We start from the raw sequence: 15661 nt of genomic DNA, 5'->3' as shown, positions 1-15661 counted from the left end.
TTGCTAAAACAAAATCAAACCTCTATCCTAACAACCGGTTTCAATCCAGACTAGTTTCACGGCCCAGCTATATTTTCATCTGTCGAATGGAAATCGTTGTGGGATACGCGATTTTAAACTTTAAATTAAGTAGGGTAAAGTTCAATTTCGCCGTTCAGTAAATATAAAGTTTAGCAATAAACAACCAGCGCCAATTAGCAAGTGAAGTCTCTATAAGCTTCCTTTGAAATACGAGTTCGGACCGTGTATTATAAAATTTACTTTTAATATAACCTACATTAATGTTAATTTTGATTATCAAGTATGTTATTAGTAGGTAACTACCGTTCTCAACGATATTTTTTTTCATTATTATATTACTTATTACAAAAATGTTTGCTATGGCGAGCATTCGAACAATAAAAACCGCGAATACTCAAGTCAATCACAATGACATTGAAATGAGCTCCATTGCGAAATACGCTTTTCGTGGTTTCGGCCTCGCGTTCGAGATTGAAGAATACGTATAATAAATATGAACGCAAGCGACCTCTCTTGGCGGTCACGCGTTGTGTAATCGACCGCGACAGACAATACCGTGTCTGTCATGCACTCGGCACTCGCTTTTATTACAAATTTGACACTGATTCCGCTGCAAATTGATCCTTTAATTGCCTCCATTTGAAATGGTACAATTAAAAATTAAGAAATACGTGTTAAAATTTAATCGACTTATTCAGTGTTAAACTGATAAATAAAGTCGAATGCCGTGTGATACGGTCGTGTCATTGCGATGTTGTCGATCTCTGGTGAAGTCACCGTCGACTCGTGAAGTCGTGAACAATACATGAGCGCGAGCGTCACAAATAAAATTATTCGAACATTCCACCCTTGTTTTTCTTATAACAATTGATCTTGTTTATTCATATTTCAACAATTTGCGCAGTTGTACGAGATGATGTAATGGACGCTTTAAGTAAAATTTATTACGCGTTTCGATTAGAATTTAGATATCGGAATTTATCTTATTATTTTTGAAGGCTACGTTTATATTACCGTGCGTATAATGCATTGGAAACTAAATTATGAATATGAGTATCTATAGCTAAAATTAACTCGTTCACAAATATTCATAATTGTAAAGCACGTAACGGTAATGGTAATTCTGACGTATTTCGCCTACGCGGGAGGAGACCTTACCCCAAACTGAAACGCGCTGACGTCAGGGGAAAACAACCCTGTAACTCGGGGTACATTTGTTTGGGATTGTGACGCCTACAGTTCGCAATGTTTTTACGCAACTTACGCCTACTGAAATCGTCTTGGTCTTGCGCTACCGGTGTGACGTCAACGCCGGCTCACCCCCGGGCTAACCTTTGTTATATAAATGGAATCACGTGCAAGGATAATTAAGGAAAAATTCTTATTTGGACTAACGACAAACAAATGGGATACTGCTACAATACAAGTAGGTATCTAATTGTGTTTTAAGTGGCCAACCGTCCTTATATAATGATCAAAATTTTATCAAAGTAAATTCTATTTTGTGATAAAGAAATATCTTTCCGTGTATTATTCAGTATCTAAAGATACTAAAAAGAAGAGTATCTCATAGACTGATGACGTAACCGGGAAATGCGCGGTTCGATGCAAGCACCGGCCGTGAGGCAGTCGTTGCCAAGGACGGTATCTTGCGATAGTGGTCTCACTATCACTCGTAATATAACACTATCAGCAAACCGCGAAAGCGTACTATTCGAACCTTTTTAAACAATGCCCATATCAAATTTCAATAGACAATTCTAAAAACATTATTTTCCCGCTAAATCTTCATACGCAAACATTTTTTCCTTCGTCCAATTCATAGATTTTCCTCTAATTCATAAGAATATGTTCGGAAATATTAGTAAATATTGTAAGCATATACTAAGTAAACGTTTATTCGTGCACATAATATATCTTACGCAACGCTTGTTATATATGAACAAGCTATTAGCGTAATACTGTTGTTTGAAATGAGTTATACAGCGTGATCTTGTTTGTTACGTCGCGTCGGGGCAAATTAGAATCGCGAGTTCGCGAGTTATCTATTCATAAGTACATCATTTATATAATTTGAAACTTATATCAATTTATAGTTACTAAAACTAGTTTAAATAATATTTTTAAAAGATCTTAGCTTCATTTAAAATGCAAATAAGTCTTCTCTTAGAGACTATGCTACGTTAAAGTCCAATTTCACTAGTTTAAAATACATGTAATGACTGACCTATGTTACAAATAAATCAATATCCGAATATCATCGATTGATAATGTGATTGAAACAAAATGTCATTGGAATATTTAAATGACAAGTTAACCTCTGTTAAAATGACTACATGATGTAATATTTTGTTCAGCCAGCTAAGCTACGGATACGGTATATGTTCATAAAATCCGTGTTTGCGTCAGAATTTAAATATAGGTAATGTTAGTTACGCTGTTCGGAAACGGGAATAAACTAAAATTTCCATCACTCAGCGAAATCTTTATTTCGAAGTTTAAATGATGTATAGAGTGAATAAATCTGAATATTTATCCTTGTATGAGTTATTCCAGATTTTAAACGTTATTCACAGAAAGCACATGTAATTTTCCTGTTATATCATATATGATTGTAGTACCTAGTAGTACATGATACAGTACTTTGAGATTTCAAAGCCTCGCTCTAAATTTATTTTTTTAATCTTTTGTATTATTTTGAGACCGTTTTGAAAAGTATTTTTAATTTAATTGCGTTTTCGTTTTTAAGATAAGACATTTACGACTTTTCTTATCTTTTCAGGATTTAAATTTAAAAGTAACCACATCATAATGACCAAAATAAAAGTAACTTGATTATTTCTGCACTTTAATATTGTTTTCGTATTTACGTAAATTATAATGTGTGGTAGGTGCATTACAAACAACTGCTTATTATGTTGTCGGAAGCATTTTACAGTCGGTCTGCTATTTAAAATAACAATAAAATTTACGACGAAAAATGAATACTAAAATGTACATTCAAGCAATTTATTTTATATTACAAAGTCCACATTTGTCAATTTTTCTTTGTATAATTTAGGAAAATAACCGGTTTGAAGTTAATATATTTTAAATGGTTATGTATTAAGAATCCGGCTATTGGCCTCCAATCCAGTGGTTCAATGTCAGTTGCGCAAGCGCCGCTCTTCCGCCTTCGTCGGGTTTCGACCAGGAACCATCTATTCCATTCAAATTGATAATTTAACGTGATATGTTCACGTGCGACTGAGACGGATATAGCAATCAATCGGTTTGATTGCGTCAGATCTGATCGGCTGGGCAATTAGTGATAATGACGTCACACTTCTTTGTTATTGGCCAAATTCTATACTATTAAGTATTAATTGAATAAATACAATGCCAAATAATTAATTTAGTTTAGTTCGACGATTATTTCCTTTAGAAATACGTATACATTTTTTTGTTTATGTTACTTCTCGACTTTTCCTTGCTTCGAATTTCGATATATCCTCTATTATTTATCAATATATTGTCAATAAACTAGAGGTCACACGTGACTGTGTCTGCGTTGTACGTCAATTGTTTTTTATTCCTTTATATTCAGTTCTGACTCATACCTGTATTATTTATTCTGTGCCTGTATCCTTCATGCATTCGTTTGCAATGAGATATTTTAATTATTTTTTTTAAAACCTCGACTACCTTCCTAATATTTTTTTAAACAAATAACATTCAATAAGAAATAAATTGAATTTTTACTTTCAATTTGGAATTAAATTGACGAAAATTACCTTTGTTGGAGGTCTTTAGTATACCTTTTGTAATTACGCTATTGGTAATTCGTTAAAGTGTCTCAAGAGGAATTTAGAACGGAAAGGAATAATTATGTTAATTCTTAACTAAACAATGTTGAACGGATCATCTTACTCCATTTTCACTCCTAACCTTAATCCTAACTCGCCTTTCTTTACTAATTGAATGATAATTGAGTCGTACGCAAACTGCTTACAAACATCCTCTTTAACTAGTCCTGAATAAATAATATTAAAAATAATTTTAGTGGAATGTAGACTAATACGGTACGTATTTAAGTGTTAACCATCTGCCATACAATTATTGGAACTCATTTAATCCGGTAGTGGTCCCGTTACATCCGGTGTACGAGAGCACTTGGTGTTCATACGTAATTCCCCCCCGATGCTCAAAATTCGAGAGGCCTGGGAACGAATCGGAATGCATTATAATAAAATATATAAGTTGCAATTAAAATCGTTCGCTAAATTGACGCATTAACGAAAGTTTGAACGGAGACAGGACGTATCCAATTAAAATATCTGTACACGGTCATTGGTCTTATAGCTTATCAATAATGTGAAGACACCTAGTCAACATTTAAAGGTCACACAATCTGCCTTATCTCCGCGATAACGGCGGTAAGGTCGTGCGCTATGCCGCAACGATCAACATACAGCTCATGCGTTCGTATATGGCGTCGCTTTTGAAACCTTAATATCGAGCCATTCATAGCGAGACTGGGACAAAAAAGTCAAGGTGTTCTAATTGTATTGTTAGAACCCGTATCGGGTTAATCTTTCAACAATTACCTGAGCGAGGTGACAATACGCGAGTTTTTTGTAGCGAACTCGCCAATTCTGTACAAAATTCAGCAGATGTTCAAATAAACAAACAGCTTTGCGATCTCCTACGCATGATTTATCGTTCGGTCTCTTTGCTGAATCGATGATGGGACGAGATGCGGCTATTGTGCAAGAAACTTCTATTCACCGCGAAGAATATCTGCTTTTCCGAAGACAAAAAGCTGCACATGCAATTTCTACCTGCGGACGCACGTGTTCAATATTCGCATTCTATAGGTGACACCATTCATAAACTCGAATAACCTGCAGTAGTTATTGTTCAGAGAGATAGAAGGTGCAAATTCGTCTGATGCGCCAAGTTCATCAGGCCATAAATTTAATACCCGAGCTTTATAAACTATTTCTTGTGTTTATTACGGAGCGAGTTCGAAATTCATACGGCCAACGATTTAAAATCACGAGCTCGGCGAGTGTTGCTTTTCAATAATTTGGAAAGGTCCGTTGGAAAGTTAAGGACAACGCACACAATATTCTTTGTTTGCACACCTGATGACAACTCTATCTGGCTGCACACAGCGCGACATTCGATACAACTTAAGGTCAATAAAGTTTCATTAACTATCACACGGCGAATGTTTATTCAAATGCACTTATAACCAGTCTTCAAGTTTGGCTTTCGACATATGCTTCGAGGTCAATATTTGCTGTTTGTACTATCGTTTACTTCATACGATTCGGTCCCCTTCATTGTTTTTATCGCCGGTCGATACTCGGCGCTATATCTCGTGAAAATGAAGCAGTTATTTCCCTCATTCATTCGGAAAACAATTGAAAACTCAGCTCAATAAATGCGCCAGCAGGATATTACGCGATCAAAGTAAATTGCTTTTGCTGTTATTAATTTTGATAACTGGGATTCGATTCGTTTCTCTCTTTTGTAACAAAGGGAAGCCATTGTATTTAATTTACTGTAGTTTCGTAGTCGGACACAAAGCGTTTTAGTTGGCGTGGAAATTAAATTTTCAATTGATAGGAATCGGCCGTGTGTTTTGAGGCTTGCGTCGATTTTTTTGTGTGGACATGTGCTCGGCCATCTGTTCGGTCAGATTAGAATAGTTTTTTGAATTCTTACCTAAAACATGTTATCATATGAAAAAATGACACGCAGCACATGGCGGGTCGAGGACTCGAAGCCTACCTGCCTTTGTTCCTCTCACAATGCTTCGCAAACATCTGCCGCCGCCTGCGCTCGTGGTTGTGTGCTTCTGAATGCCTCCTGCTGATTATTTTTACCTCTATCACATCATCAATCATCTGCTCTTTGCATTCGCTCATTGTATGCATTGGCATAAATTGTAGAATACCTCGACTGATGAATAAGTTATTTTTTCTTCAATTGTAAAAATTAAGAAAATAATCATGGAGTAATATAACATTAGCAATAGTTGTAATGAGGCAACAGAAAACCGACTTATCCATTTAATATGCGGTCTATTTATTACATAAGTCGTTCGAGGTCGCGGATTGCGTTGCAAATACACAAACTTGTTCAACCATTACAATATATTTTAATAGCTCTCATAAACGTTCAATTATCGGGTTCCATAAATATTTTTAAAACAATGTTCACAAAGGTGCGTTTATTGAAGCGTTCTTGTAGTTAGTGTGCAATGTTAAAACAAAAGAATCGAATTGTTCAATACGGTACGATAGGAACAATTAATCGTGTGGTCCGGACGCTGCGATGCGAGTTGCGAAACAATCGGCCGTGTAGTTGCCAAACAGTTGTGCGCTACCGCTTTTGTAATACATCTGGATCGTTTTGAAACTTATTAACCTGTTTGTTTTGCGCTCTATTTTCTGTACTCGCGAGTTTCAAAAGCCCCTCAAAGGACCCACTCATTGTGCTCCGTTCGAGTGCCCGGACAAAGGCACTAACGATTGAGTTACTTTTGTTTTGCGAACATTAATTAAACAAAAGACGCTTGCTTCACAATTTGTGACCAGTTTTCGTAATTGTCACGGGCAGGTGAATGAATTACGGCGTCGCTGAGTGGTTATAAATGGGCCCTAAAAGAGAAATTAGGACTCATTCATCAGTGACATTGGCAGACTCTGCGTCGCCCAAAAAAAGTTACAAAAGGTAATGAACAAATGCAGTAAAGCCGTGCAGTTAGCTCATAGTAACACTCGGTTTCGGAGCGGTGTTTTGCCGCAACAAATCCTTGATGGAACCTTAACCTACTTGGATTATTACACGCCGACACCGGACGCCGCGAGCGCTGCAACCGCTTCATTTTTGTTTTATCACTTCTAATGCAGATATTATGTGGAATGTAATATGTGAGGCTGTCATCTATCCCATTGTGTTTTGCATATATCACATCAATTATTATTTTTCGCTTTATATTAATAGTCCTCTTTCATTTCAAAACTCTTTGTTAGCCACAATATTGTATAATGTACACTAATCGTAAAACCACTGACATTTAAAATTGACCGAATAAAAAAAGTATATAAAAATGAGAACGAACCTTTATTTATAACGTCAGAAGCGTTCACATTATGGTTTAATCGCAGCGCTTGCACTTGGATGAGATCACCGGCTATAAAACGATAGCCTCGTTTTATCGAATATTTTCTCCATTGACGTAAACGCCACCTCGTGCCAATGATGTTTTTTACCGTGGCCTAGTGATCCGATATGCCAATGTCAAAACTGTCATAAGCCTGTATGTGCGTGTTGGTTTATTATACGCCCACACTGTTCGATTATAACGAGAGGAAAATATTCAATGATAGTTTGGAATTTAGATAGAGCTCGTCCTGCTATCATCTGAATATCGTTTGCAACGTGACGACTGACGACCCCAATACTAGGTCAAGTACAGCGGTGCTTTGCCGTTCATTGTGAATGCCCCTCGCTCGAATCCGCGCCCGTGCCGTAATGTGCGCTGCGGCCTCGAGATGAACTTGACATATCAAAAAACATGTTTTTGTAAAACATGCTATTGAAGTCCCGGCACTTACATCAACCGCCAGCAAAGCGAATGTGTCAACACATAGCATTACTTAACCGCCTGCAATCTGCTCGATGTAATTCTGTCGATAACACACCTCCCTTAGATGACACGTAACTTTCCGTGCGAATCTATTATATCACGCTAGTGCGAAATGTACTCCCGAGCGAGGCGAGGTCGTCGCCCGCTGAGGCTTTGCGGACTCGATGATATACGGCTAATGGTCGAGTACGTTCACCGCGTTAGAAAACCTACTTCAGTTCCGCGCTTTCTTTATTGCATCACCGCAATGTGCCGTTTCGTCCGCACTCTCTTCCGCCATGCTTGTGCAAGTCGACTGCTGACTACACTCGAAATTAAAAAGTTCTGCTATTCATTTTGTGTCTCTGTTACGTTAATTAAAAACATCTAAAAAGTTAACAATTTTTCCGCATCGCATTATATCTTTCGCTCGACTATGGCAGGTGAACTTTCGCAAGTTCAGTGACCCTTTCGCTTGCATCCGCGATGGCCGGCATTGTGATATAACGCTCGATTTTATTTAATTTAGAAATGAATGTTTCCGCACTTTCCAAATTACATCATTGCGTCTAGAAAAAAGTAATCGCGAGGTGAACGACCGAGTTCGTGGACCGCCTCTTACGCCGATCATTGCTTAGGTATTCGCAAGAACATTGATCCTTCATGATCTCATCGTGACCGAATGGGAGCGACAAAAAAGTTAACTACGCAGTTTATGAAGATTGACACTGTGCCGGTTCTTCCTTACGAATCGTGGATTCAATCGAAACTTTCATCGGCCTAGTATCATTTCTCTCGGAACGGTATCGAGAAAGTACCGCTGATGTGCCAGATTCACGTTTTGCAATCGCTTGTACACAAGCGATGCCACTTCCCGATTCCCAGCGAGTCCTCCACCGTGGCCCGTAGGTGTTGCAACAGGATCGCCGCTGTTTGTTTACGAGGCGCGGCCCAATGATATTCGATACACGTCCACGATTCACACAATCGTACGGTGTTTAAAATTCCACATCGTGAGGCCTATGAACTTTCATGTTTTGATCCATTTTAAGTTCCTACGATTAACGATTGCGAGCCCATCGATTTAATACTGATACGATATCATAGCCGATATAGTAGGATTTGTAAAGGGCTCATAGTAAACAATCACTTTTTTTGTGAAATCAAAGATGAAACTCGTTAAACCAGTCCCATAAGAGTACGCATATTTTTCAGCACATAACGGTAGAAACGGGTTCTTGATTCGTATATTTTTCTTTTTTTTTTTATGTGCGATCCTTTATTGAGCGTTCTATTTATTTACAATCTGAGTAATTTGGTGTGTTGACGGAATAACATTATTCCACGATTTCCTCGTATTGTTTCTAGTACGAGTAGAACCGTTCCTTTGTTGTAGTTGTAACGAATTTATAGGCTGTACGAACAGTATAATATAATGCCACGTAGCGACAATTACACCTCTATAATGAGTTCTTAACGCATAGCTGCCCTGGAATGGAATACGAAGGAGTCGGTCGTGTTCGCTCAGTAATGCATAAAACGTAAGGCGATTTCTGATAATTTAATCGAATCAATCACGGTGTAAGTTTCTGCGTGTCTTATCGCGTTGACCTGGCTAAACTCATGCCCTACGTCATGACGTCGTGCGTACCCCGAGTTATTAAAACCATTGTACCGATTCGACGCGATTCCAGATAACAATCGTACGTATTAATAAAAGCTATGTTGTTATGTTATCGGAGGGTTAGTTGTTTGTAAATACATATAGTATAAGTGCCACTTTATTTTTGAAATATTGATCGCAATCTTTTAACACTTGTTTATAAAAATATATTAAATTTCGCAAGAGCTGCGATGTCTATCTGCATACGTTCCATATAATTCCAGTTTGTGGTTGATGTAATCTAGTGTATGAAATTACTATTTTTAATAACTTTTGCTATTATTATAAGCCTTCTGTAATATTTTATGCTGTCCAATAATTTTATTCAAAGTTGCGCTTTTAAAGATCCATCGAGTGCAGGTGTTGTGCATAGCGAAGCAAAAAGTATAAGAGTACCGCTGGTATAGTTAAGAATAATAAAACTAGTTTCAGATGATCTATAAAATATATTGTAATGTATTCGTTCACTGGCACAATCCAACGCACAGTGACATATCAATGCAAACAATAACTGTTACATATAGGTATTTGTAACATTTACATTTTCGCAATAAATACCCGATGATAAGTGAGAATAACTAACTGAATTGTGCAAGATGATCAAACATAGGGCAGTCATTACAAAATATTTGGTTAATATAGGAATGCCAGCTAAATAAATAAACAAAATATGGTGAAAATATTATAGAGGTGGTGTCGATAAGATAAGAGTGCACGCCGATAAGCTAACCTTCTATCCGAATTGATTAAACGCATATTTGGAGCTGTAATTTGAATACGATCCAAAGGAAATTATGTATTCGTAGACGATGAAAATGTGATTAATTATAACACATTACGAGACATGAACATGTAAATGTATGAACACACCGACAGAGATTAAACCTATTTGTCGTCCCACGCGTTTCTGCAACCACGCGGTAAATGTTATTTCGTAAGGCGAAATCGCAACATCGCTTATTTTGCGTTTTCGAAATGACTTCGTCATCCGTACCTACAACTTTTTGTGCTTACATATGTACTATTAAAAAAATGTACACCTCTATGTCATAGAAGTAAATAAATACGTGTGTATGTTTGTAATAAAATAAATAGGTACACGTGAATGAAATATATGAATCGTATTAGCGTGATAACACAAGTGATAAATGCATTGTTTCACCTTGCCTTGTGCAAACTGCATTATGAAAGAGCGTCAGGAGCGACGCTCAAATACGGCGCGAAGTACACGCAAACCGTTTTGCAAATCTGCCACTGAGTTACAAAACTAAAGGATTACTCAAAGGCTCCGTGTCAGGCACGTGTCAGGAGAGCACCTTGGCCCGTCCATGCACGCATATTAATCAGCGGCCGAACCATCGGTTGTGTATTGTTTATTATTTTACCATATTGAAGTTCTCGCAACTGCAGTTAACAAACTGTTTGTAATCCCGTATTGCTCGATCCGCAACCACGCTCGTTACATACCTATTGCAAGCTCTTGCAATGTGCTGCAACTTGCGAGACCATATTTATTGTTGTGCTTTTATATTTCAAACGTATGAGCTATAGAGGTGAGGAGGAAGGCCACGCGGCCGTGTTTCGCATTTCCGATTTGAAATAATGACGAGGAAACGATTGCAGACCGAGACAATAGTTGATTCCGGCTGCGTATGAGCAACGGCGGAAACTGGGTAGGCGCTTGCGGATGTGGATTTACTCTTTTATTTATCGGGCGATCTAGACCGCATCTGTCGGAGGACAAACACACGCAGCTGCCCTTTATGGTATTCTCGTTTGCGACCTCCATATATGAGAGTGCACCGCGCACCTGTCGCCAGCTGTTTGCTCTTTGTAATTACATCGTAGGTGGACAAATACCTGCATTTTGCGGTTGCGTGATGAGAAAGTTAATGCAATAATCTTTCACACGAACGCATTTCTTCTGTGACTGACAATTTTCACTGATGACTGTAATTACTCGTCTGCAATATGGGAGCATCTGTTTTTATCAGTTTCTCAGCACTCGGAAAACTCGTCACAAACGTAATAGTGTTATGAAAGTGCATACGTAAACGTATTAGTAAGCAGGTTAGCTGGCAGTTCTTACTGTAACATGCCGCAGTAGAGAATTCCTACAAGAGTTACGCGAACGATTGCAAAACATTTCATAATAGGATCTTCTTTTGCGACCTCATTTACTTTTTACATCGAGCGTGTGCGTTTAATATAGACCAAGAGAAACATTTTTTTTATTCGACCCTCCGAAACATATGCACTGTGCATATGTTTTACCTTTTCGTGTACGCATGACGAAATCGCAGTGATAAAAGACAGTTATATCGGGAAGGAGTCAATGAACGGAAGTATTTTCACGTGCGGTGACATACCGCCGATCGTTTATCAAACTTGCGCAAGTGCAACGACTTGCCCAATCCCTACACTGGGTTATGCTAAACGAAACGGTCTGTGTGACGGCGCTCGTTTCTAGGTATTCACGGGTTTGACATTTCTGTCGCAAGCGACGGCTACGGTTACCGCGGCTGCTTTCTACGGTGCCACTCTTTCTCCGTTACGCCGATGCTCGATTGCAAAACGCGGAGGTTGCGCTTTCTTCGTTCGCGACGTCGGAGAAATTGTTGCGCCACACCGCGGCGTACACCGACCCCGCGTTAGAAAGTCGAACGTTCACCGGATTTAACAGACCCGGCCACGTAACGGTGTAATTGTTGCGATTCGAGATGCGAGATCGATGGGGTTTGGACACTTTTGCGTAAACGCATTTCGGGCTTTCTTTTCTTGCATAAGTATCGCATAACTGATCGAGATTGAATACGGCTTCGGCGAACGTCATAGCGTGCGCAGTGACGAGTCGAGCAATCGGTTACTTGCATAGGCACTAGGGCGAGTTTGCGCAACGGGCTGTGGAGTGGCGCCCGTTCCGCAGTCCGCAGTTGCAACACGGGATATTTCGGCGGCGCCTTGGACGGCCGCCCGAACTTGCAACATGCCATATCGCAACGGCTCATAATCCATTGTGAGTTGTGACACGCTAGTGGCGCGGACGTCGCCCGCCTGCCAAATACGGCCCATAGAGGAACGCCGCGGTTGCGCTATCCGATCTCCTCGCCTCGACAAATGTCAACGCCGCGCTCTGGCCCATCACCGCTGCATTCGATTTTAAAACTAAAACAATTTTGCAACCGATGTTCACATTAGCGTTTTCGCAAGCGGCCCAGCGCTCGGTTTCAAAACGTTCGCCTTGCGTTATCGCGGCTCCGATAAAGCGAGCTGTACCAATGTTTATGCGGTTTTGAGACCTAAATTCTGGACTCGATAGTGAGCATATGTAGTAATGTGAAGTCGGAACAAAATTTCAAACGTGAAATTTCACAAGAATTTGTCATTCGACTGAACACCGAGCTTAGTCACGTGTGTCAGAGAATTAAGTGCTCTAGATAAAGCGTTAAAGTTCGAAACATGAGCGTTATCAATCGAATAACATGGAACACCCGCGGCAAAGCGATTGCGCCACGGACGACTGTATAATTGGGTATGGTCGGGATGGTTTCCCAATGTATCCCGGCATCTCGCGGCCGCGGTGTGGTAACGCGCTTACGACACGACATGTCCCTACAATTCGGGTTACGAAAACCTATGACTAACTATCGCTGGGCTCCGAATTGTCCGCTTTGTAATACCTATTATATATTTGTAATAGTGACATTCAAAGAGCTGTACTCGTTGAGAACATTCGGTATATCGTCCACGAGGCGATAGCCAGGGCGAGTTGCGCAAACGGTCGCCACTGCGATATAAAGCGAGCAGGAAGTGCATGCATGTGTGCTGCATCTGTGCGCGGCTGCCATTGTTTGTTACGAAACTGTCAGGGTTGAGTTGAGCAATGGCGGCAGTTGCGAAACTTGCTCCGGCGCATCCCGCTAATTGTGGGCGATCTCCTACACTATCTGCGCTTTACATTACGCTATTTTACACGACAATAAAGCTTATATAATCCCTTTCCACACACCACATGACGAGCTAATGATACTCGAGACATAATATAAACATTAAGATTCTCTATATATCTCGAATAAGAAATGTTCAATTACACGCTTGTAACATCGACGAAACATTATTAGTTAACTTCATTGCGAAGCAGACGTGACTCAACGCGGCCGTGTAAATGTTTATATTGAGAGGACGTCACGATTTGTAATTAGAACTTTCTAGACTTTATTTTTCTCATGTTTATCTCAAGATTTCCTGAAAACTTCTCGTTCTACGTTTAGCACGTCCGTTTCGACCGGTAAACACGTTTACCTACATCCCGTAAAAGTGTGGATATCGGCTCGATATGGATTAGCGAGAAGTAGTAACATTGTCGAAACGAGGTGAATGCGTCGAGTAACATTAGCAGGGCGACAGGTACGCGGTGGGCCGCTGGAGCGCGCACGGTCGGCTGTCCTTTCGCGGTCTCGCGCCCGCGACCACCGAGAATCCTTCGAGGCCACGCCGCGCTCGGAACACGCTCGGAAATCCGGCCAACCTTCCGACTGCGTTACGACACTGTATAACTTATGTACGCGTTGCGAAATACGAATCGATTGCAACTGCAGACATCGCACTTTAGCCTTGCCGGTGTAAGGGATTTAATTAGGATCATTGCGCAGTCGACGCCTAAAACTGATACGAGGACTCCCGCTCCGCTTACTGATGTATTTAAAAGGGCTCCGAGTAGACGCCACCCAGTTTTTCTTATAGTTCCCATACTTCTTGCTTCATTTAATAAATAGCAAATTTTAAACGCTCGATGCGAATATTTGCATCATATATAGACTCGTTTGAAACTAATATAGCCAGTACGCAATACACCAATATTTCAATTATTTTGATATCAGATTTTCGTTAGTGCGCGCGTATTTCACGATAGCTGCAGAGTTGCGACAACGTAACGAGGCTAACCTTTAGATGAAGCGGCGAACCATATTGTCACGATCACTTAATAAATATGTTAATAAATCAGTACCTCTTTATCTAGTTTACGTCAAAGCAATTACAGTAGTTTAATCGTGCTTGCGGTAGAGTTTGAGCCGTGTCAACTGCGCTCCCTTGAAACACTATTTGTCAAACGGATTTTGTAACTTCGCTTTAAGCAAACCTGATATTTATTGCCACCAGCCTTCGGAATACGCAAGCTCGTATCGTAACTTACTCGATCCTTCGCAATCAATACTGGGCGCCGAAATCATTTTGTTTAAGATTATTTTCTGAAATAGAACAGGACCCCTCTTTAAATTAATTTAACTGAACGTTCCCCTCAGAACTGTATACGAGGCTAAAAATATCCTCCACATTAATGCACGTCGATTCCACGGCATCGGTGCGCCCATTGTGCACCTGCCCATATTCCTTTACCGAAGTACTCGATAATTATTTATAACATTACTTCATTATAATATGAGTATCGTTACAGCGTCCTAGCAAACTACACATCTTTTCAAACATTGGTATGGTATCGTTGTTTGCAATTAGTTCATCTGAGTCAACATTTAGAGTTCAATAACACTCCCTTAGCAGCAGGAAGTTCGGCTCGTCCGTGTCGTCACTCCTTATTGGAAACATCGATTCACATAAAACCGTACACTGTTTCGAATTGTGCATTAAATGCATTTCGAAACGATGCGGCGACTTGAAATACGAGGTCGCAGTGCGCCTATAGCCCGTGATGTGATGAAACAAAACCTATTGCGTCACTGAACGGCTTTATGGTACGCCATGTAATTATTTACATGACATTATTGTTAAACGCACAACGTGAAAACATTTCGCAACAATCACCCCGATGTCCATTAATGTGGCGTTTTACTAATTAGTCATAAACGAATCGCTAATAGCGGCCGGGCCTTTGAGCACAAAGGATCCATTACCCGCCGGCGACCGCGATGTGCAGATATTATATTATGATAGCGGCCGAACGGCGATTTATATAGGTCATCGTTCATCGGACATGCATCAAATTAATTAACGGTCGGGTTCAATGAATTCATCTCTGCATAATTTGTAATGCTACATGTAATACGAAATTCGCAATAACTCAAAATTTGTCTCTTTGTTACAGAACAACGTTAAAATTGGAATCATTAGAAGATGCGGTGGTGCTCGACGACCCTGAGGAAGATTTACTTCAAGACAAGAGAGGGTGTCCCGCGTACGTGTCCCCCGAGATCCTGAGAGCCCATCGGACGTACTCCGGCAAGGCGGCCGACATGTGGTCGCTGGGCGTCATCCTATACACCATGCTCGTCGGAAGGTAAGCGCTACATTCCCGCATATTATTCAAACTAGTCTAGTTATTTAAAATTCAAATCGCTCGT

General features: G+C 39.9%; 1 protein-coding gene across 2 annotated transcripts in view; it reads left to right on the top strand.

Annotated features, from left to right (window-relative positions):
* LOC149490764 (tribbles homolog 2-like) overlaps positions 1-15661 on the top strand; it is a 30159-nt gene that overhangs the window by 12405 nt on the left and 2093 nt on the right. For both annotated transcript variants that reach the window (XM_089708401.1, XM_089708393.1), the window contains exon 4: positions 15406-15597. In XM_089708401.1, the coding sequence (XP_089564527.1) occupies positions 15406-15597 (192 nt within the window). The remainder of the gene's footprint in view (positions 1-15405; positions 15598-15661) is intronic.

The sequence above is a fragment of the Colias philodice genome, chromosome 2 (assembly GCF_061535455.1).
Source record: "Colias philodice isolate Cphi_HAF_F1 chromosome 2, ilColPhil1 Martin Lab GWU primary, whole genome shotgun sequence".
Classification (NCBI taxonomy): Eukaryota; Metazoa; Arthropoda; class Insecta; order Lepidoptera; family Pieridae; genus Colias; species Colias philodice.
The sequence above is the reverse complement of the archived record's forward strand: the minus strand, read 5'-3'. Positions and strand labels throughout refer to the sequence as shown.